Raw genomic sequence first — 23373 nt, forward strand, 5'->3', positions numbered from 1 at the left:
TTACAGTGACATCAGCAGAGCCTCTGTAACACGTACTACTTTTGAACAAGTTTACAGTCAATATCTGAAGATAATGAAAAGGTTCATGTGCAGCTTTTTCTTTAGAGGTGTGCAGTTCAAACTGATAAATAAATGCATTTCCTGAAATATGTAGAAAATGAGAAAAGACATTTGACAAACATATGTACAATGCACATTAATCAATCTTGTTTAAACAGAAGGTTCTTAAATGCACTATAAATTGCAGGCATGAATGGCTTTTGCGTGATCAATTATTTATTTGAATGAACACTAAGAAATCATTTAAGAAGTTCTTTCCAGTTTTTTCTGATCAAATGCATTTATTCTCAGAAAGAGTGTCACTACTAAGTTCTTCACCTAGTGAGGCTTCTTCAACAGATAGCTTAACATCAGGTACACACACAGAAGATTCACTGGAAGCTGTACAGACAAAGAAAATAAATTATTAGGTTTTACATTTAAGAATATCCATGCTAAAATATCAGAAGCAAGAAAAATGTGAGGGAAGTGTTGTTATTTCATAAGAAATAGCATACTGCTTTGACAGTGGCAATGAGATACAGAAAGAAGCAAAGGAATTGTAGTTGATCCCAGCATCTCACATTTCCAACAAAACATTCTTGCCTCATGTACCATCACAGGAAGGTGAGCTTTCTCACAAAGGCCTTGATGTTCTCAGGTGATGCATTTACACCTCTTCAGACAGCATCTTTCAGAAAATCTTTTATGTACTATCTTCCACTTGCTTAAACAAACTACTTTTGTATTGTAATTTTCAATTTTGAAGACCTCTTAATATATGTAAAAGGTCTAATATTAAGAAAAAAAAAAAAACATTTTCAGTATAAAATATATATCACAAAATGCACTTGTAAAGCAAATACATGAAATGACTTTGGCTCTAAAACTGTTTTTCAGGAAAAGGACCATTAGGTCCCAGCTACTATATAAAGCCTGAGATACTGCAAACAAATTGTATCCACAAATTGAATAACTCAAAGAAAAATCCATCGTGGTAACGTTTTCAGCTTAGGTCAAAAAGGGTAAAAAAGTATTTTTTTTCTTTTTTTGCAAGTATTTTTGCAGCTTTTGGTCTGTATGCAAATGAGCAGCTGAGCTCAGTTAAAAACCCAAAAACCCAACACTTAAAAAAAGAAAGCTTTTTACCGTGTTCATGTGTGTGATTTTAATTACCAAGGGAAGAATATATTCTTTGTGGCAAGATAATGTTATTTAAAAAAGCATTAAAAATGTTATTTTCCTTCGATCTTGTGTACATGTATATAAAATTTCTGCTTCTACAAGCTTTGTGTGAAAGTTTTTCTTTAAGTGATCAAAATTCATGCACACAGCAACAGCATCTGAATTATTCTTCATTCTTCTTCCTTCTTCAGATTTGTCAAAAGGAGATCTTCAGTTAGAAACAGTCAACTTTTTTTGCTGGACCATTACTATACTTCATGTTAGAAATTCTAGCATTTAAACAATTTTCCTTTGCTTGTCTCTCCTGGGGATAGCCAGATATTACTGTCGCACTTCAAAACGAAAAACTATCTATTTTGGTGCCATGGAAATCCTTTCCAGCATCTCAGAGAAAAAGGGAAAATAATGACTAGTTCAGTTTCATTATTAAAACTATTTGTGCAACAGCACTGAATTCAAATTGACCCATAAAATGACCTCACAGACAAGGAATGTTAAGAAATACCTGTCCTCAGAAACAACGTGATATGTAAGAAAACCAACGAACCAAATGAAAATACTGCTGGAAATAATTCAGTGAAATTTTACAATTTTGCCCCTGACAGAAGTTACTTACATGAAGCTGGTTTCTCTATTGCTGGCTTTTCTGGCAAAGTTTCAAGTGGTGTTGGCTGGATTTTTGCAGGGGTGTATGTATTCAATGAAATTTTTCTTCCTGACAATGGACTCATGTAAGATGGAGAAGCTGAAAGGCAAAAAAAAAAAAAACCCAAAAAAAACAAACAAAAAAGACCATTAACAGTAAAAACACTCAGCTTCAAAAAATGCAAACAATTGTACTACAAAAATGTTGTCTGTCTGATATTATCTGTTGTCTGTCATGTTCTATAAAAGCCACTGTTATACAACAAGCAACTCAACTACAGATTTTTGATTACGGCATTGCCAGTTAAAAAAATCTTTAAAAATTTAGTTTGGAAAGTGATATAACTTCATGCTGCCACTAATCCAAAGTTTCAGGAATTACTGCCTTGACAGAAAACTGGCAATAGCATTAATGCTACTTTCCACAGGTGATGAAGATTGCACTGGAATGCATATTTAATACAGAAAGTGAATGAAATGTGTGTACAGTACATTACTCTCCAAACAACTGCATGCATTGTAAGAGAGCAGAGGGGGAACAAAGCACATATGCCCTCAATTCTGTCAGGTCAGATTTCCATCTGGTGATAACCAGACCACCAGAGAATATTTTAAAAATACTGTCACGCCTTGTGTACTGTGAAAACTTGAACTGCTACTGAAGTAACACTGTCTTCCCAACCAGCGTAACAAGGCATTTTAAATAGCTGAGAACTCTGACATTCTTATGACCTACTGAGATCTCTTCCAGTAAAACCAGCTTTCTTAATTGATCTCCCCTCCTACATATAGGAGCCCCACACTTTCAAATTAGTTACTGATTCAAATATGGAGTGTATAAACCTAAAGCAATAGTAAAAAAAGGAAAAATCCTAGCACCCGTGTAACAAATTTTCTCATCAGCGAGTACAAGTTTTTCCTCATCAAAGCATGAGTTTGTAAGCATTTCCTCAAGATTGTTTTTCACTCAGCTGACATACAAATTATAACTGTGCTAACAAGTGGTCAACTGGACCCAACTGAAACTGCTTCTGAAGAAACAGCAGTAGATTTGCAAATGGGAAACCATCTTCCCAGAGACACACACACACAGAAAACTCTGTTTTCATTTAGCTTCAAGAGCACTTAAGCATTAAACATACTGCACAAATCATTTAAAAAAAAAAAAACACGGAGTAATGGCAAAGCACTCCACAGGTTAAACACTAAGTAGTACTGAAATAAATAGAGAATGGCAAAGCACTCGACACGCTAAACATTAAGTATTACTGAAATAAATAGAGAATGATACATTTTTAAGAAATGAAAGGCAACTAATCTCCTGAGGTTACTCTGGTAGAACGATACAATACAAAGGCAGATATACTGTGTGCTCACTAGAAAGGATTCCTTATCATTCAACTAACAATGTGGACAGCTCAGACAAGTTCTTAATGTGAGGAAATAAATGAATTATGATTTTGCAAAGTCCCTGATCTACTATACCAGTCAACAGAAGCATTAATTCATTGGATAGTAACAGTGTCTATACAGTGAGATACACTGTAACTTTAAACTTTTGCAGTATCGGTTTTTTTTTTTTGTCCCCCTTTTAAAGTAAAATTCTTAGTTTGCTCATTAGCTGTAGAATACTAGACAGATTCACTAGACAACATCTAACAATTTAATGTGAGCATAATTACAAACTCAAATCAGTACATGTCTCCTGTAGGTTTTCCTTTGATGGAGCAGCAACAGAGGCAAGAAATTCATCCACTTGCTTCAAAGACAGGGAGTTGTGAAGAGTTTCCAAAGGGCAAATAGAAGGCACCATGGAATATAGTTCAAAACCTGTAACAAAAATAATAATAAGAGATTTCCAGACTTAGGACAGGATTTAAGCTATTGCATCAGCAAGAATTAATCCATGACAAAGCACATGCAGACACAGTACTGTTGAAATCATATTAAATATTACAGGAGTTGGAACAAGATGTGCCAATTTCCAGGATATACAAAACTCAAGGTACCATACAGCATATCATGGGATATAAAGCCCATGTAAAGTCTGCAAACTTTACAGTTGTACTCTTCTAAATGAAAGATAATCTTCCTCTAAGACAAATGTAGTTAAAAAACAAAACAAAAAAAAAAAAAACCAGTCAGGTATAGCAGTATTTCTCCTACTCATTCACATTCCTCACAGAACAACAAGTAGGTGACTAATTCATGTAAGTGCAATAAGACAGCTATGTTGTAAACCGTTAGCCAAAATAAGAACTACAAATGCTACCACTTCTGGGAATAAATATATTTTCAGAATTCGAATTCTATCACCTTCATTATTCTGTGAAAACAAACTGTAGCCTTATGTATCAAAGGAAAACCACTATCTGCACTTTTCCACCTTTTGTTAATGAGTTTCAACTTTGTAAGACAGTTTTACACCTACCTTTTGGCATTTTAAAACCTTACTTAAAATACCAGAAGTTTCATACATTGGTCCAGGTACATATTTCCAAAACAAAATCTAAAAATTCTTTAGACTTTGTTTTTCTATATTAGTATAAGGCAGCCATGTATATTCCTATTACTAACGTAAGGACAAGTACTTAAACACATCTTGGGAAAAAAACCCACCCTGCAGCTCTGTAAACTACTGCATACTTGGTAACTCAATGAACAGCTCTTCATTCAATTGCATTTCAAAAGCAGAAAATACATCCATTAGTATTTTCAACATACAGCTATAACGTTACAACTTTGAAATTAAATACTGTAAATTTACAGTTGCTACACTTAAAAAGATATATTTAAATGAAGAAACAATAGTGAATGAAATAATGTTTAGAGTTTCAGTTCAAGGTACATTTATTAGCAATAGCATTATGACTATGAACTGTTCCCTCCCCCCAGACAAATAAGCATCAATATTCCTCTGTTATCCAGTGTTTCCCATTAACTCATTCAGTGCTTTGCACAAAGAACAAGAATTTCATCCTGAAAATGCCTATATTTATATTTGAATCCACCTTGGCCATAAAGCTGGAGGGACAGTCACTCCAAATATCTAATCAATCAACACATACTTATGTCGGCTTCATTTATACTACAAATAAAATTATGCATTTCATGGAAACTTTGTTTTCAAGTACAAAAGAAACACCTCCACATATTTTGTTTCTATTTTCATGTAAACACAACGACTTAAGTTTCAGTGCAAGCACTAAAATATGTTTGGCATACATGTTAATATCTTAAGTAACTACGCATGCATGCAAAGCGCAAACCCTTTCTTTGCATTACAGTAAGGTTAAAACTTCTCTCTTTACACTGAGAGAAAAATCACAGTCGTGCAATCATGTGAATGATTTTTTTTTTAATTTTGCAGTGAAAGTAGTGGGACAATGTCAGGCTAACTTTTTAATAATTATTACTGTGACAGTGCAGTGTTATAGAAAACCATAAATGAATTTCAAGTGCACTCACAGTCTTCACAAAGAGAAAAAAAACCCATTTTTCTTCCTGGAATTTGCCCCTTCATAACTTTTTATTCGGTTTTGACAATTCTGCTGATAGCCATATACCAGCATGTTGCTGCAATACCTTCACAGCTGATATGACTTAAAAAACATCTTGGAAATTTTTCTGCAGTGTTTTATTTGAATATTTTATAAATTATGAAACCTCTTTTTAATATAATGTTATGACAAACAAGTTTGAATTTTAAAGATAAAAAAGCCTGACAGTACCCCTTCAAAAAGCAATATCCTATAAGCTAACAACTTTTGAGTTTTGTCTATGTTGACTCATAAAACATCATCCCCATCAAAATGCAAGACAATGAAAGGGTTACGCGGCATCTCAAAAAGCCACCCTGCTGCCTTACATTTAAAAGCTGTAGAGACATACCACTGGAGCCTAGAAATTCCACAGAGGAAATGGACCAGCACCTAAAGAGGTGTGGGTGTTCTGCACAGAGGCCCAGAAAATAAGGTAAAGCACTGTCAGAAGATACTTGTTTCACCATGTTCCTTGAACTAAAGATGGTGGGAGAGGGAGGAGTCTGATATGAGTTAAAGGGTGTGATAACAACATAAAAGTAAGAAAAAACAGAGTGAAAGGGACAAAGAGAATAAAAATGACAGTCCATAGGACAGACAAAACAACACCAATATGTCCTTATGTTAGTAGAGAACTCAGAAATCTGCAGTGTATTCAGATACTATAGGAGCTCATGGAGCATGCATCTTGTAAAAGATGTGTGGGAAAACATCTGTATTAAATGAATCAGAACAATCAATGCATTCATTAAAAGAAATTTAGATCTATTTTTAAAGAATGCAGTCACAAAAAGAGAGCGCTAAATGGAACAGAAAGTAACCAATTATTAGATTGATATATTCAAATGCAGCCCTTTCTGACCCTGTATGTTTTGGAAATATTACTTGATTCTAAAGATAAATGATGGGTTCCTATTTTTCCTAGTATAGCAGTTTTTCTTCAATAAGCACTGCAGTGTGAAAAAATTCCTATGTATTCCAAGTGAATATAGTAAAAGACCACCTTGCTTCTCAGCAAAGCAAAACAAAAATACTCTTTCTTTAACTTTGTTTCTAAACAAATTCATTTTGAGTCTAACACAAAAATGCTGATGATTTCCACTGCAGTTTCAGTGATGTCATCATCACTGAGCTCAGCCAGTGGCCTCACCTATTTTAAAACTACAGTTAAGAAATCTGGAATAGCTAATTTAAGATCAGGTGGATACTGAAGACTGAGTTTGGTTTCCGTGAACAGGAAATATTTTGGTCCTATTTAATCACGTATAAAGTTAGGCAGGAAATATTTTGCTGAGAAAGAGGAAGATATACCTCTGTCATACGTGTTATATGAGATCTTTTTTGCAAATATATTAGTCTGAAGACAATCTAACTCTTACTCTTGAAGCTTGAAAGGTCAATGTAAGCAACAGGCAGTTCTCTTGCTGTGACTTCTTTAGTGCAAGATATAATAATTTGCACATCTGATGATACACATGAAAAGGTAAAATAAACTTTTGTCTGATGATAAATACAGCAATTAAGCAGGAATGGAAATATACTGTCTTCTTTATATTTTTAATTTAGCATCACTTCAAGAAGATAGTCATAAACTCAAGTTGTCATTTCAGTGATTTATTTTAGAATCAGGCAGCTGATTCTGCATCAGGGAAACAGCTCAGCAGAAGAAAGGTGAAGAAGAAGCAGCAGCAGCTATCAAGAAGCATATGCCCAATAAAGATCAGATTTATCTCCGTTTTTATCTTGCTCCATACAGTCTTGATTACATGAGAAATCGGGGACAATAATTTATTACAGAGATCACGATTAACAGCAGCACTTCAATTTTTTCAAGAATTTTTCTGAGGAATGAATTTTGATGTTATATTTTAACTAATGAATGGTAGAGAAGGGGATTAGGATATCTAATGATTACAAATATATTTGGAATTGTGCTTGAAGTTAGGAATGACAGACGGCTGGATGATACTGTACACCCCATATTTGAAATAAAAGTAAAAGGGATGAAGCGAGGAACCTTTTGTTTTTGTTTTTAAAATAAAAGCAAAACGTACCATTGGTTGGGTGTCGAGCAAATGAGATAGAAAACCTTTTAACAGCAGAACCGCGTGTGGTGTCTAAGAAAGAGAAAAACAGGTACCTGAAATTTGTAACAGCTACCAAAAGAGGGACATTTTAAAAAAGGAAAAGAAGAGGAAAGAAAAAAAAAAAAGATGAGAAGGTATTAGAACTGAGTGGCATGCAGAGGGGACCACGGAAAAGGACTAAAATCTAAATAGAGGTTAAAAAGAAGAAAATTTGGATTGCTGCTAACTACAAGATGTGTAATGAAGTGTATGAAAACAAGCAGAATGAGCTGGTGATTCTGGCATACAACATTATATCAAGTTTGAGTTGAACATGGAGTAGTGAACAGAGAGGGGGAAACAGCATGAATACCGTCTCACCTCAGAGCTATAAAGGTGTCCTTTGGCACTTTTATGTTCTGAAATCTAGTGAAAAACTTTCTTCTCTACCCCAGATTATTAAAAACTGAAAACCTCCTGCTCTTTTGTAATCCAAACCCCACTGAAAAACAAGTCAGGAATCCTAAAATTTTCACCATCAGTATTTAAATTATCACTTTGTCATTTCTTTCATTTCTTGCTCCAGGTAATTTACTTCAAGATCAATAATTGATGATAAAACCTGACATTTAAAATGAGAAATTCAAAACTAAAATCTTAGTTTTCATTAAAAAAAAAAAAAAAGCATTTGTTGAAGTTATCTGACACGTGTTACAATTTTGTGAGCTAATGTTCGAGACAGAAATTAAATATGCTGTTGTTACACATAAGCAAGGTATGGGCAATTACGAAAGAACAGAACCTCATATAACTAATACTAAGGCAAAGGATTCTAGGATTCCATTAGAGAAAGATTTATCTTTAGAAGTTTAATGTGGCACATGGGTTTGTGCGTGCATGTGCGAGAGTGTGCACATACCATCTACGAAGCCAGAAGAAGTCAGCTTTTTACGATGCGTACGAGCATAATCCTGTAGGTTAGGTGCACTTGAAGAACCCCCGAGCACTGAGGTGCTAAACAGGCCCGCACAGTGAGACCCTGATGGGAGTTAGAGAAAATACATACAACAACCAGGTGTTCGTCCATTCACATTGGGGATGCATGCAGCATGCAAGCACATGGCTCTTACCACACAAAAGGCAGCTTTTGGCAGTGCCTTGGACAGGTTCACAATATGCTTGTAATGTCAGAGGTACTTGTAGGCTGAAACTACCATAATTTATTGTGCTTCTACTCATGAGACAGCACTCACTGCCATATTTGCAAAGAGAGGACTGAGTTTAACACAGTGACTTCTTATCCTGTTTTCACATTTGGTAAAGAAAAGTTACTAGTTAGCATTAATGTAAATATAACCAAAACAAAAAAACAAAAGCAAGATGATGATGTGAGTCTTGCATGCTTTAAAACCTGCAGTTCTGAAACAACTATGAACTAGGAAAATACTTCTCATTGCTTTCATCCAAATCAGCTTTTGAGATGACAGGCTGCAATGAAATATGCACGCATTTCCACAGACATGGAAATATTTCCCCTTTAACTCAAACAAAAAGTAAATCAAATCGGAAATACTCTGTTCACAGTCCATCTACCATCACTGAAAACGTCAGAAACTGAAAACGTCTAAGAGTTTCACGATGTTAACTTGACTTCCTTTCCAGAGAAGACATTTGTACATCTCCATGTAAGTAACAGTCCACTGTTACTTGTTACAGTCCACTGTAACAGTCATACAATCCTGCCACTGGAATGGAAGTTTTGACAAATCACTGAAAGCCACATAGAGAAAAATAACTTTCATAATTCACTGTATCTGGAATTTACATAGGACATTGACTGAAATGGGAAAAAAAAAAAAAAAAAAAAAAAAAAAAAAAAAAGCAGCTTTATTTTTTACTCACTTCTTCACGATTACTTGAAAGAAAGTGTTTTCACTCAGGACTCATCTTTTGAATTTTAGATAGGCTGCTTCTGAAGACCAACTATCTATCCAATAATACTTCCTTTTATTGCTTTTGATGATCAAAAAAAGGAAACATTACTAGCACATGTGACTAATCACAGCCAAAATAAATTGCCTGGTCTGTGGCAACAGCCTTCAACATCAAATGTAATACCTTGACCTATGCATAGAAATAAATCAACTTCCACAAGACATATTGTGTCATATTGGCAAAAGAAAGTTACTTAACTTTAGCAAGCACACAATTAAAAAATTACTTCTGTAAACAAGATGTATGCATTTTACTAATGGAAAAATACAGTAGAAAGGAAAACATCACAGAATAATTAAACATGCAAAAAAAACCAAACCAAACCAAAACAAAAACCCAAAAACCAGATCTTTGCAAAGAATTAAAAAGCTACTTTCAGTTATGTATATATAGCTTATGCACTTTGTACACTTTATTTTTTTTTTTTTCCATGAAAGGACACACAGAAAAAAAAAAGAAAAAAAGATATAGTATTAATTTGCATTAGTGCAAGATCTCATGGTTTTATATTTCAGCAATATGAATGCCAGTTCCCAAGAAGTAACAGAAAAATACCATGTGAATTGAAAGAATTTGATACGATTGAATTATAGCATGATTCATTCTAACGCTGAAAAGAAGAAACTGATTTTAGGAGAGGGAATGTGTACAAAAACCCCAGTGGTTCACAATACTTGATGTTTCTTCTTTCCTCCTCGTCTTGCTAAAGCACCCTCAAGAAATGTGTTTTAAGTTTCCACTGTAGGTCATTTCTATTCAAAAGATTCTTGCTAAAACCTCAGTGTCAAATTACATCTAAAAAATCTACTTTATGTTAAAAATAATCCTGTTACCTCTTTCAGTCAGTAGTGCCAACAATTTGCTCTTTTCAGTAGTGATTTACTTAGAGACTACTGTTGCAGAAAACTGTCCAGTTCAATAGGCAGACACTGAACACATTATTGATAGCAAAACACTACCAGGTCCTATTACACAGAAGTTTAAGAATGTAAACTGTGCAGAACAACAGGCAGATGAAAAACTGCTAACATGAAAGAAAATTTCAATTGTATGTACATACCTAGACTGCTCTGCTTTTGTTCCAGAATAGTTCTTGGTGTTCGTAAGTTACTATTGCTTTCTGATAGGACCTGAATATGAAAAATACAAAACAACAGAAAAATAAGGGAAGGTAGAACAGCTGCATGAAATGTCCATTTAATCTTGATACAGCAGCCTGTTTCATACAGACAAGTGTTAATAAGCTGTATGATAAGTGTTAGTAAAAATATGTAAAGGAAACATGAAAGATCATGCAATATCCCCTTCTGAAGGGAGTCCATTTCACATATGAGTTCCTTGCAATGGAGTGATGCAAAGCAAGCATTCAGAATGAGAAGGGACACAGACCAAGACAGATATGAGAACAGACGTTTGAGACATTTTATTTTATTTTACCAAATTCATTCTCCTAAACTGCGCCTGTATTGAAAAAAGGAGGGGAGGGAAGGAAAGACAGACAGGCTATTGAGGACACCATACAATCACTGATCCATGCACGGGCTCAATCAGTGTAATCTTCAGATGCTCACAGCCTTTACTGATATAAACTTTTCCTATGCACATAGTTTTATAATCTTCCACAAAAGGGAAATTACAAAAAAATTCAAAGAAAAAGTGTATGATTAACAGAACACCATCCACTGTCATACAGGTAAACAATATCTTGAAATACAAAGAATCTTGGATTTTCACCGTCATTTTAAAAAATTGCCTTTTTTTTTTTCCAGCTGCCTCCCCCACATAATTAGAAAAATCTTCAAAATATTGTACAAGACAATGGATGATGTACTGCGTTGGGAGTTTTAGATACCTCCAGATACAGAACGCAAGAATTATTAGTGCTAGAGTTTGTTCCCTGCAGTAGTTAATATCAGGCCACTGAAAATATGATAAATGCAAAACAAGTTTTGAACAGCAGTATGAAGTTCCAAATAAATTATTTTAAATGGTATTGGTTGCAATTATTAAAAAAAAAAAATAAATTAAATTTCAATTTACCTACCACCAAATTAAGCAATGCCATTTTTAAAGTCTTAAAGGACAACTAAACCAAAGCAGAAATCTGTTTTATTAGGCAGTAGACTAATGTCTAGTGTCTTTTCTACTGGGGTAACATTTGCAATTCCTAAAAAGAAACCAATTTTTCAGGAAAGTGTGTAACACATTCAGTGGAAAAACATGCACTTGCTCTTTTTCCCCCAAACATTCTCGGGAAGTAATTTTAAAAAGCGGAAGAATTTGCTTCAAATGTAATCCGTAACAAGGGATTAGATGTCCTTAAAGACAGTTGGTTGTTGCTTGGAATGCATAATAATGTTTAATGAAGTAAAGTTTAAAAACCTGTTGCCATGAGCCAAAAATACTGGATGTGAAAGCCAATGATTTGGGGGAGACAGGGGAAGAAGTGATTTGTTCCCCTGATCTGCGTCTTCGACGCCCAGTACCCACACCACTGGTGTAATGCAGCCAGGTACCAATACACTCTGGGCTAGACACACTCAGGGGGCTCTCTTCCTGGAAGTGAGAAAGGGGGCAAAAAACAGCAAAGCATGCAAAGTTAGATTCAACAGAGCCAAATGAACAGAAAAGAAAAAAAAAAAAAAAAAACCAAAACCAAAAAAAACAGTCTGCTCGCACCTTTTTATGTAGTACTTCTAAAACTATTAAACAGAGAGTAGGGAAGAATTTTATTAAAATACTAGGAAGTTACCAGTTCCACTCAATCAACTATCTTTTAATACATCACTTTCATCATATTTCTGGTAGATTACTTATTAAATGGCATGAGAGAAAAAAGAGTGGGCACCAGTAACTGGTAACCTTGATGTACTGTTTAATAGTTTTTCTCACCTAAATACATTGAGCTTGCCTATTTAATTATGAATTTTCATTTCTAGTTTATGTATTGTCTTATCTAATAGACTAATTTTTATAACTGCCTTTGAGACTTTCTAGCTGGCTGGTAGGCAATACAGACTGACTTCTAGCAGATTTCCAGTCCCAAATACCATCTAAACATTATCTGAAGCTAGACAGCTGTAAGACTTAAAGAGAAGACAGCATTAGGCTGAGTCCCACAAGCCCTAAAATAACACATATCATTAGTGAACAACAATTTTGGCAATTGAGATTTTGATTTCAAACACTGATGAGCCTTACTTTCTGATTTCAACCCTAGAACTCTTTTTTCATTATTCAATCACAGTTGAAATATTTTTAGGAATATGGCTGAATATGTCCCAGATTTAAACTTCCATCTAACACCTGACAGTGTCCTTTCAAATTAACGGATATAAAGGAAAAGAGAATTGCCTTAAAGACCAAAAAAAAAAAAAAAAAAAAAAAAAAAAAAGTTCAAGGCAGTTGCAGTTTAAGGTTCAGTAAAATCACTTTTTTAAAACACTTGAAAAATACCACTTGGTATAAATATTCCAAATACTGGTTTTGCAGATTTCAGTGGGCCAGATTAAACTTTCAACTTTCCTATAAAAAACACAAACAAAAAACCAACGCTCACAGTATACGTCTTCTTTGAATATTCCAGCTAACAGACAATCACTGAAAGCTGGAACATGTTCTATCCAGTATCCAGACATCTGTTACTCACACAGTCAAAATTTAGCAATTCATGTTATTGATATCTTTTGAAAGTAACTTCTATATTCACAAAAATCAAAAAGGTTAAAGGTTCGAAGTACATAGTCTAAAAAATTTTGTGTATATGAACTCATAACTAGGAGGGGAGCTTGCATGATCACACTGAAACAGCATTTAAAAATCTAAAATACTGATGTTGTGAGCATTTGTTTATGATAAAACTTGGAAATAGGAAATGTAAGACATTCACATTTATTATCTTTGTTAATTTATGAAAGTCACATGAAGTTATACAGATATCCTTACAGGAGGAAACCATGCACCTTTTTCTCTCTGCGCTACTAATAACCAACTAATAACTTGCAAATCTTACTTCTGTAATACTTGCAGTGCATACAAACAGTCCATTCCCAACACAAACATGAAAGGAAAAGGTTTTGGTGTGAATCTTAAGTTCTGATGGCTTTAAGCAACTAAAAATGAGGCAATAAGAAGCTGTTAGTCTGCTTCTAGCATTAAAGTCGCAGAAGTGCCACTATGCACCAACTGAAGCTTTGCCACTCAATCGCGCAAGTGGTGTCAGTGACAATGCTATGCATTCCCCACCTCTGTGACATTAAAGCCATATCCGTGAAGCACACCTAGATGTCATGGCCTTCAAGGCAGGAGACTAGACTGTTCAAGCTGTTATCTAAAGAATTCATGAAATGCAAACCCCATCCATTAAAAACAACAACAATAACAAAAAAAACACTTACAGTTTATTCTCTTACCTTCAAATGCAAATGCTGCACAAGTGGAGTCACTTCCACTCCACTTGAAAACAAATACAGCCGAAGACATTTTCTCTCTCCTCTCCTTCCTCCCCCCCCCCCACAACCCCCACCAATCCCTCTGTTCCCTCTCTGCAAGATCACCCTGAAGGTTTTCTCAATTCCCAATACCAGATGTCTTGTAAGGATGAATACAAAAACAATACAAGTTAGTTTGAAGATGAAGACTTTTTCAACCTAAACACACATCTTCAAATATGGATTTTTTTTCTAATATGGCTTGAAAAGAAAAAAGGACATAAGTCTTTCACGGAAAAACAATCATTCATAAAAACAAAATCCTTCAGGCAAATTACTGCTATTGAGGAACACCATATTTAACATTACGTGTAACTGAAAACAGAATTACCCTTGTTATCGTTTTGTTAAGAAAAACAGAAGTTAACTTCTGTGAAAGATATTCTCCAAAACATAAACACTTACTTCAACAGAACCAATCATCCTGGATCTCGGAAGGGGTGACTTTCTGTGTATATGAATTGGGTCTGATACCATTGGCTTGAACATCACTACTGACCGATCTGTTTCATCCCTTTTAGAAGTATGTGCCTCCTCATCACTATCATTTCTATGTGAGGTTTTCTTCGAGCCTTCATTCTATAAACAATACATAATTCTTTCCAATTTAGCTGCACACCTTGTATCATGTAGACAGAAGTGGTTACTAAATTAACCTTCTAAAAAACACAACACAAGCTGATTTTAAAGATGCAAATAAATCACATATTACTGAACAACTAGTTATAAAATAAATATTGTTATAGACTTTAATAATCCATGTGTATTTGCTCCTAACTAACCACTGCCTGTACAGTGGGTTTCTAATTAGCCAAACCATTCAGCCAACATATCCCACTTCAATTTTCTGTTTCCACGGTGGTAAAATTCTAGCCCTGTAAGTCAATATTTGAATTCCCGCCTTGCTTTCATTCAGTTCTCAGAAATCAAGTGGTAACTCCACACACCTATACATACAACCTCGAAAATATTAAGCACTCCCCAATAATCTGTATTTATAAGCATGCTAAACTACCTTATTTTCTTGAATGTTTCTTTCAGTTGCCAGAATATCATTGATCTGACACTAGCATTGCTACCACCTTTCTTATAAAAGAGTACTTTGTATTCCTAGTTCAGACTGGCAAAGCCACAGGAGGCTTAAATTATCTGTGTCCATTCAAAGTGGACCAAAAAGAAAATTACACTTGTATTTTTAACCTAAAAATTTCCACTATTTGTTTTCTGCATTCAGAAAAACTAACTTTTGCTTGAAATAAAGGCCTAATTATTACCTCTCGGGAGGCAGGTCTGTATCCATATCCAGATGGTAAATTTTTATCTTCCTCACAGCCTTTGGCTCCTGGACTAAAGTGCAGCTCTACATGAAAACGTTCTTCCGAAGAAAGTTCCTGAAGAAAATGATAAATAGGTTTACACTTTAATATGTAGGCTTAGCACTACTCATTTCTGAAGGCATTCATACATTTCAAATACCTTATTTGGATCCTCATAGAGCATGATAACAATCTGTGTCATGTAATTGAGTTCATTGACAACATTTAAGTAATCCATAGCTCGTTTCCACTGTTCATCTTTTGTCTCCTTATGAACAGAAAAAAATGTTAGAATCTTGACAAATAAAAGCCAGCAATTTTCTTTAGAAAGACTGATGATTTCCATTTTCACCCCTTTAGATGGTTTTTATATTAACAGCAGAAGTATGAAGCTTTACTAGAGCTAATGAAAAACTAGAGATACATCTAGAAAAAAGTGAAGTAAAAATATGCATAAAATGAATAAAAAGTAGATTTATTTCGGAGTATCTTTCTGGCTATTTTGTTAATAATGTTGAATGCTTTGTAAACAGAAGTACCATTGACATTTTTCTGGTTGGAATTTTTGATTTTGCAATAAAATCCCCTTCAAATAGTGTGGGCATATTGTAGGAAATATTTCTAGGTATATCTCTCTGGCAGTTAAGCAGATAGAGAAGGCTTCCAAAATACAAAAGAAAAATAATCATCTCATTCTGAATTATTTAATATGAATATTCACCTTTTTCATGTTCTAAAAACATGTCCATGAATAATGAAGAACTGCTACACTTAGTAATTTATTTTAAAGGAAACTAAAAAGTTTATAAGCTCAAAAGCACATGTGTATCCCCTACGGCACGCCACAGGGGTTTATGAGTTTAACCAATGAGTTTACTAATCTGTTACCAGAAGAAAGTATGTCAATACAGCCACTACAAAAAATAGATTTAAATTTACATCAAACTTAGAATCAGTTGTATAGGCCCCGTGGTGCTACATTTGTCCTCTCCATGGGCTTATCTGGGTAACTGGTGAACCTGAAAGTTGGTGTTTTTTTATTTTATTTATTTATTTATTTATTTTAAAAGACTTTGGTTTCCAAACCAATCAGATGGAAAATAAAGCATATCCTTTAAAATACTATGCAACAGTGGCAGGCAGAAAGGTCTTGAAAATATGACAATCACAAAAACAAGCCAATCCAAAAAATGAATTCAGAGACATCTGAACTGCAACTTGAAGGAAAAAGAGTTGGAAAGGTGACAGCAGAAGACAAAGAAATGAGTTATCTGTGCTCTGCAAACCCTTTTGAGACCACAGTATCAGCTGTATAACTGAATACGCCAGTACAACCCAGCACTAATTTAAAAGAGCATGCTCTTTTCCAACAAATTATCACATTAGGAGTCAGTATATATGCAGGGCCATATTTCAAAGAAATCCAGTGTTTCAAAAAGTGTAATAATCTTCAAAGACACTTGGAAAAATTAAGCTTTCACATAATACAGTTTTAGTAAAAGTTAGTTATTTTGTTTTTTTCTTAAAATATCACAGAAAAATATCACAGTTTTCACAGAAAAAGTGTTCAACTTACATCACATAAGGCACCATAACGAAGGGTGGATAGCAGGGAATGAACATGACTTTCGCTGGTGAAATACAGTCGTGTACGAACATGGCGTTCAGGGGACATAACACCCCTGGAGTAACTTTAAAGAAAAAAAAAATCTTATTAGACCATAATGACATGTAGCTGTTTTAGAATTAGCCATCAACTAATTAACGAATCATATATTTTAAATTACTCTGAAGCAGTAAGATATTTCAAGTACAGATGTTACGGAGTAAGTATTATAAGGATTAACATAATCATATAAAATATTAGAAGACTTACAGAGGGTGAAGCTTATTTACAGTATCATCATCTTGAGTTCTCTGAAGGTCAGAACGGATTTTTCTAACTAGAGGAGTGCAATAACCTTTGGCAATCTCTAGTTTCTCAGCCTTAGAAATACCATATTCCTATATTAGGGAAAAAAAAAGTCTTAAAATCCAGTTCAAGATTAACATACATTCTAAGACAAGGCTTGTATAATAAAATCACAGAATCACTGAATTATGGGGTTGGATGGGATCTCTGGAGATCATCTAGTCTAACTTCCTGCTAAAAGCAGATTTCCTTGCACAGTAAAGTGGCACTGAGTTTTGATTATCTCCAGAGGAAGACTCCACAACCTCTACGGGCAGCCTGTTCCAGTGCTCTGTCACCTTCACAATAAAGAGGCTTTTCTTCATTTTCAGATGGAATATCAGTCTGTGTCCACATTTTGTCCATTGCACCTTGTCCTGTTGTTGGGCACCACTGAGAAGAGCCTAGCTCCATCCACTCAACATCTGCACTTTAAATATTTATAAACAGCAAAGAGATTCCCTCTCAGACTTCTCCAAGTTGAACAGCCCTCTCAGCCTCTTCTCAGAAGGGAGATGCTCCAGACCCTTAATCATCTTTGTGGCCCTCCTCTGGACATTTTTTTTTTTTTTAAAGAAGTTCCCTTCTTTCTTGGACTGAAGAGACCAGGGCTAGATGCAGTACTTCAGATATGGCTTCACTAAGGCAGATCAGAGGGTGAGGATCACCCCCCTCAAGCTGTCAGCCACACTCTTTTTAATGCACCTCAGAATACAATTAGCCTTCTTGGCCACAAAGGCACCAGCCAGTTGTCCAGCAGCACCTCCAGATGCTTCTCTGCAGATCTCCTTGCTAGCAGGTCAGCCTCTAACCAGTATGCAGTTATTCAGTTAGCTACCTACTATTGTTCTGACTGCAAACAGTTAAACAATTCTGTTTAATATCTTTATTACATCTGACCCACTTTTAAGTTAGAAGAGGTTTTCCTTTTTCCTATTTGAGATAAAACAGAGAAACACTTCTTCATCCACAAAAGTGGATTTCCTGCCTGGTATGATCAAAAAAAGATTATTCTTTCTCCCATACAGATTTAGACAGGTATGGTGGGTTTCATTTCAATTAGCTATTTTTTTCCCAGTCAGTGAAGACAGGCACATTACTTATTTGATGTCTACTTTAGTCTGAGTTAACATACCCCACAGAGGATCTCCTATTCACCTCAAATAGCACTAAAATGGCAGTTAAACACAACTGGAACATACAGTATCTGTTACAGTTTTTACAATGGTAAAAAACAACATATTTGAGAAGCTTCTCAGTCTGTGCCACAAATGGTATGAAAGCGCTTGCATCATTTTCATGGATCTTTTGGTTTCACCAGAAAGCAGTGTAAGCGCTTTTCCATACGAATTATGCATGTTTACAAGCTTTCTTTTATTTTCTTCCTTCCTTTTATTTTTAGTTACTCTTCCCTCATACTCTATTCAAAATTAAGCTTAACAGATCCACATAATACACACACTACACTTAGAATTATTGCTCTTTTCATCCTCCCTGCTGCCAGGCAGTTTGAGAAATGGGCATGAAAAGAAGCTCCCTCACTTGCTGCAGAAAATGAGTAATACCTCCCTGTTACAGCACTATATAATTTCAAGGACACTTCTGGACAGCTTTTGCACGTTCTGTCCTACACTACAATACAATTTCATTTCCTGTAATCTACAGCATTTAGCACTAATCTGAATTTAACAGACTGCAGTACTGAGAAGTTTAACTGGTACATCTGTCCTTAAATTCTGTGAAATTTAAAGTGTACATTTTTATCAGGTATAGTATTTTGAAGTAGCAGAAAGGTCTTTCTAAATGTAACTTGTTTAAATAAATTAAAATTAGATAGAACAGGATTCAATGTCAGTTGCAGAAAGCCCAGAAAATAAAAATTGTGCAGAAAATAAAGTTGTGAAAAGAGCAAGAATTAAATTAAATGTGATTTAAGAGTACGTAGTTGTCCACACGGGCTCTGCTTACATCCATTAACGTTTGAGATGAACCACATCACTTTAATACACTGTAGAAGAGGAGGCAGACATGTTCACAGCTTAAGTTGCCAGAAGAAATCACTCTTATCACATTTCAGTGAATTATGAATCAAAATTTTTCTTACACAAAATAACCTTATTGTGATCAGAAAATAAGAGGTGAAGTTATAGGGGCTTTTAATAGAAAAGTCTTACATCTTACAGTCTGTTAAAAGATGATAAAGTATTCTATTTCATAACTGAAAATGTTTACCTGAGGAATCACAATGTCAGCTAAAGCTTTTGAAAGTCTGTATAATTCCATTGTGTTTTCTAATTTTAAGGAGCCATTGTGCTGCACATCATATTTTATACAGTCGTAAATATCAGGAATTTTGCTAATATCATATCTTCCATTCTTTGTTTTAAAGTCTTTTTCCAGCTTGGCCCACCTGCGCAGCATCAGTTCTAGTGTTTCACTGTGGTACAGCTGAATATCTGGATAAACAGTAAGTAATCAGGAGTATCCACATAACAGAAAAAAGGTTAATTACATGATAATAATAGTTGAAAACAATTGTATATTTAAAGGAGTAAAAGTAAATAACTATACTATTTCTGAGAGAACAGATGTGCATATGGTTAATTTTACTGTTGAAATCATCTAGTTACATCAAGACAGCAGATGGTTCCCTGTAGTACTGTACCACTTGCCCTTTAATAAAAGCTACAACACAAAGAATAAAGTGTCCTACAGAACATATGATAATTAAAATAATAATTATTAAAAAAAAAGATTAAAATAAAACCACACTATTAGAAAATTCCAAGAGAGAGGAAGAGGAAGAAGACAACATCTCTTTTTCAGAGCAGAACGCAAATCCAATTTATTGCTCTCTTCAACAATAAAAGTCTGGCAGAAAGAATGGACTATCCTCATTTGCAGGACAGAAGACTGGATCAAACAGACAAAAACGAATGATACTGTCTACAGGTGATATAATTTCAGGGTTCAACCTCAGAAGAGTAGTTGTTTGTATGCAATGCACTGCAAAGAATACCAGATAACAAATACTCAAATATTTAGCTTAAAGCAGAAAATGCAATGTGGTTGCTCCCAGCTTCAGTTTTCCTTTTTCACTGGTTCAATACCATTAAAACTGAGCATAATTCTATGCAGTAATTCTGTGCATTATGTGCAGAGAGTGACAAATCTTAAGCAAAGATATTTAAACGTAAAAGCATACCTGTAAAACTTAGCTTTCTTACCATCTGCTTTGCCTATTTCTTCTGTGGACTGCTGAGTTACAAATTTCTATGTAAAGAATTTCTGTAAAAATGTGACAACTAGCCTGAACTTCTGAATACCACAAAGAGTTCTTACCTGCAATATGACCAAGTGTTCCTCCTGCTTTTTACTGTAAAATTATGCATATTGAAGCAGATTGTAAAAATCCATATGCCATAGCTGAAAAGTTCTGCTAAAAGCCACTGTACTGCAGAAGGGTTATATTGCAGTTTTCTCTCAAATGCAAACAAGAGAAACTACATACAGCTACAAAAAACTGTTCAAATACCTGCAGACTTTGGTTCTTCCATTTTTTGCCTAATCTGAGAAGTCAAGCTCTGGATCAAGGAGTAGACTTTGTCACATGTCTTAACAGGATTTTTAATAACCTGCATTGATTTTATCAATGAGATGCTTCCAGATGGTGTAAGCTGCAATTTGAGATAAACACACACTGATTAGATTAAAAAAAACAAACTCTGGAAATAAGACGGAAAGTACTAAAGATTCTAAGTATCAGGTGAAAGACACTGATGCAGGTTGTTAATTTTTGAAACCATGTTTCAATCACCTACTCCTTTAGAGAAACTAAGAATCAAAAATATATTGAAAAGTTCTAAGTATTACTAGAGATTCAAAGATGTCAAGAAATTATGAGTACTCTCATACAGTAAACAAGAGCAGCTTCAAGAGTTCCTAAAACTCCATTTTGTTCTAAGATGTACAAAATTATAAGAAAATTCTAAGGATTCTTCTGATTCTGATAAGTATATACTTATCTTATATGAGTCTGATAAGTATATACTTATCAACTTTCTGTAACTTTTGTTCAACTAATAAGATTTATAAGAAAGTACAGTTAACCTATGTATCTCAATAAAAGCCACATTGTTCTATGCAGTACCTTTATTAGCCTGAGTAGAAGGAAGAATAAAACACCTGGAAAAAAAGCTGATTCCTCCTGGCTTAGTTTTCTGTTTGGATAGGACATACCCCCACAAACACAGAAAAAAATAAACCCTTTTAAGCACAAAGGTATCTCAAAATCTTCTTCACAGCAGTTCCTACCTCCCTATTATATCCATAGGAATAATACCCCGGCATGGAGAGAGCAAAATATAACAAAATAGCAAAAGCAAATTGTTAACTTACCTGATTGCAGGTAAGTTAAAAAGAAAGAAAATAAGAAAAATACAGAAAAGATATTATCGCTTTATAATCTCAAGCATTAGTCACTATCTTAAAGGAGAACATACTATAGTTTCAGTCTTCTTTTACATCCCACTATATCTATACAGAGCAAAAATTGGGAAAATAAAATAAATATTTGAAACCCTGTACCCTCTCACTTTTTCCATGTACTGCAAAATCCAGTGCTGGCAATGATTTGACTGATTCTTTTAATCTACACACTTAAGTCCACGAAGAGCATACATACAGCTAGTACAATTATTTTTCAATAATTTGCTCTCAATACATTTTAGAAAATATCAGCTAAAACTCACAGAGACCACGTTTGAGGTACCTTCATTTAAACCAGAAATAATCATGCAGATCATACCATGTCAACATTAACTACTTCATTATGCATTAGGTTATTATGATAATGAGACATTTCCTTTCACTGGTAAGGAATTATTCTACTGATTTTCTACCTTTTTTTTGCTTTTATAGTCAGAAAAAAAAGCCTTGTAGGATAGCAGCACCTTGTAGGATACAATATCACAAACTTATTAAAAAGGTCAAAGCGAAGACTGAAAAAGAAGTCTAAAAACACAGTTTTATATCTTGAATAATTCAAAAAAAGCCAGTGAAAAAGATTTACTAATATTGTCCCTACCACCGATTATATTCCTACTTTGAAGTTTGTAACCATAACCATTCTGATTAGTCAAATTTCAATAGCTCAGAATATCTAATACCACAATAGCCACAGCCTCCTTCTTAGACCAAACTATTTGCAAACACATACATGGTTTTTCAATGGACATACATAAAACAACTGCTCATTATTTTAATGTAAGTATTTTCTTCTCTATTTATTTCATTTAACTGAAAACTACTTATGTTCTAACCTTATCGTAGTCATCAGCAGTAAATTCTCTGTCTCTCTGGAGAATTTCATGGAGCCTTGCTTTAACACGATGCTGACAGCTGCTTAAAGAATCACTGTCACTGTCCAATAGACCATTCATATTAGCACTTTTTACCATCTGGACAAGAATAGGAGTCAGCTCGCCCTCTAAGGCCAGTAGTCCCTGAAGCAGATAATGTAATTAATCAAACAAACATGCGATAATAACAGTACCTTAAAAATAAAAAATAAAAAACACTCAAAATACTAATTTAAACTCAAAATTATATTAGTTGCCTATAGCTCAGATATGCAGGGACTTAGCCATTAGGACAAGGGCGAATGGTTTGTTAGGACAAGGGGGAATGGTTTTAAACTAAAGAAGGGAGATTTAGATTAGATGTCAGGGGAAGTTCTTTATTGAGAGTGTGGTGAAATGCTGGAACAGGTTGCCCAGAGAAGCTGTGGATGCCTTGTCCCTGAAGGTGTTTAAGGCCAGGTTGAATGGGGCCCTGGGCAATCTGATCTACTGCTTGATCTAGCAGTTGGCAACCCTGCCTTTGGCAGAAAGGTTGGAGCCTGATGAGCCTTAAGATCCCTTTCAACTCAAGACGTTCTGTGATTCTGTTCAAGATTCTATGAAAGCACTGCCTTGGTGTGTAGGATTGCTTCAGCTGGTGCAACAGTGATGGTGATGTGCCCTTAGCGTGTGATCCCCAGTGTGAGCTCCAGTGTGAGATCCAAGAGTGCTTCTGGGAGGCCATGGCTGTCCAGGTCTCAGTTAAAAGGGAGTGCACGGTGCAACAGCAACCCAACTTGTGGGC

The 23373-nt window shown here is 34.8% G+C and overlaps 1 protein-coding gene across 1 annotated transcript in view; it reads right to left on the reverse strand.

The window, feature by feature from the left end:
• Positions 1 to 331: 331 nt before the first annotated feature.
• Positions 332 to 23373, reverse strand: part of PPIP5K2 (diphosphoinositol pentakisphosphate kinase 2) — a gene marked incomplete at both ends in the record, with an annotated part of 41543 nt that continues 18501 nt past the window's right edge. The window contains 15 exons of the mRNA XM_079548246.1: positions 332 to 441; positions 1841 to 1969; positions 3568 to 3699; positions 7466 to 7528; positions 8397 to 8516; positions 10533 to 10602; positions 11855 to 12028; positions 14368 to 14541; positions 15237 to 15353; positions 15439 to 15546; positions 16855 to 16969; positions 17155 to 17282; positions 19462 to 19685; positions 20765 to 20906; positions 22551 to 22733. Of these exons, the coding sequence (XP_079404372.1) occupies positions 332 to 441; positions 1841 to 1969; positions 3568 to 3699; positions 7466 to 7528; positions 8397 to 8516; positions 10533 to 10602; positions 11855 to 12028; positions 14368 to 14541; positions 15237 to 15353; positions 15439 to 15546; positions 16855 to 16969; positions 17155 to 17282; positions 19462 to 19685; positions 20765 to 20906; positions 22551 to 22733 (1989 nt within the window). The remainder of the gene's footprint in view (positions 442 to 1840; positions 1970 to 3567; positions 3700 to 7465; positions 7529 to 8396; positions 8517 to 10532; positions 10603 to 11854; positions 12029 to 14367; positions 14542 to 15236; positions 15354 to 15438; positions 15547 to 16854; positions 16970 to 17154; positions 17283 to 19461; positions 19686 to 20764; positions 20907 to 22550; positions 22734 to 23373) is intronic.

Source organism: Tetrao urogallus (assembly GCF_951394365.1).
Source record: "Tetrao urogallus genome assembly, chromosome: Z".
In the NCBI taxonomy this organism is placed as follows: domain Eukaryota; kingdom Metazoa; phylum Chordata; class Aves; order Galliformes; family Phasianidae; genus Tetrao; species Tetrao urogallus.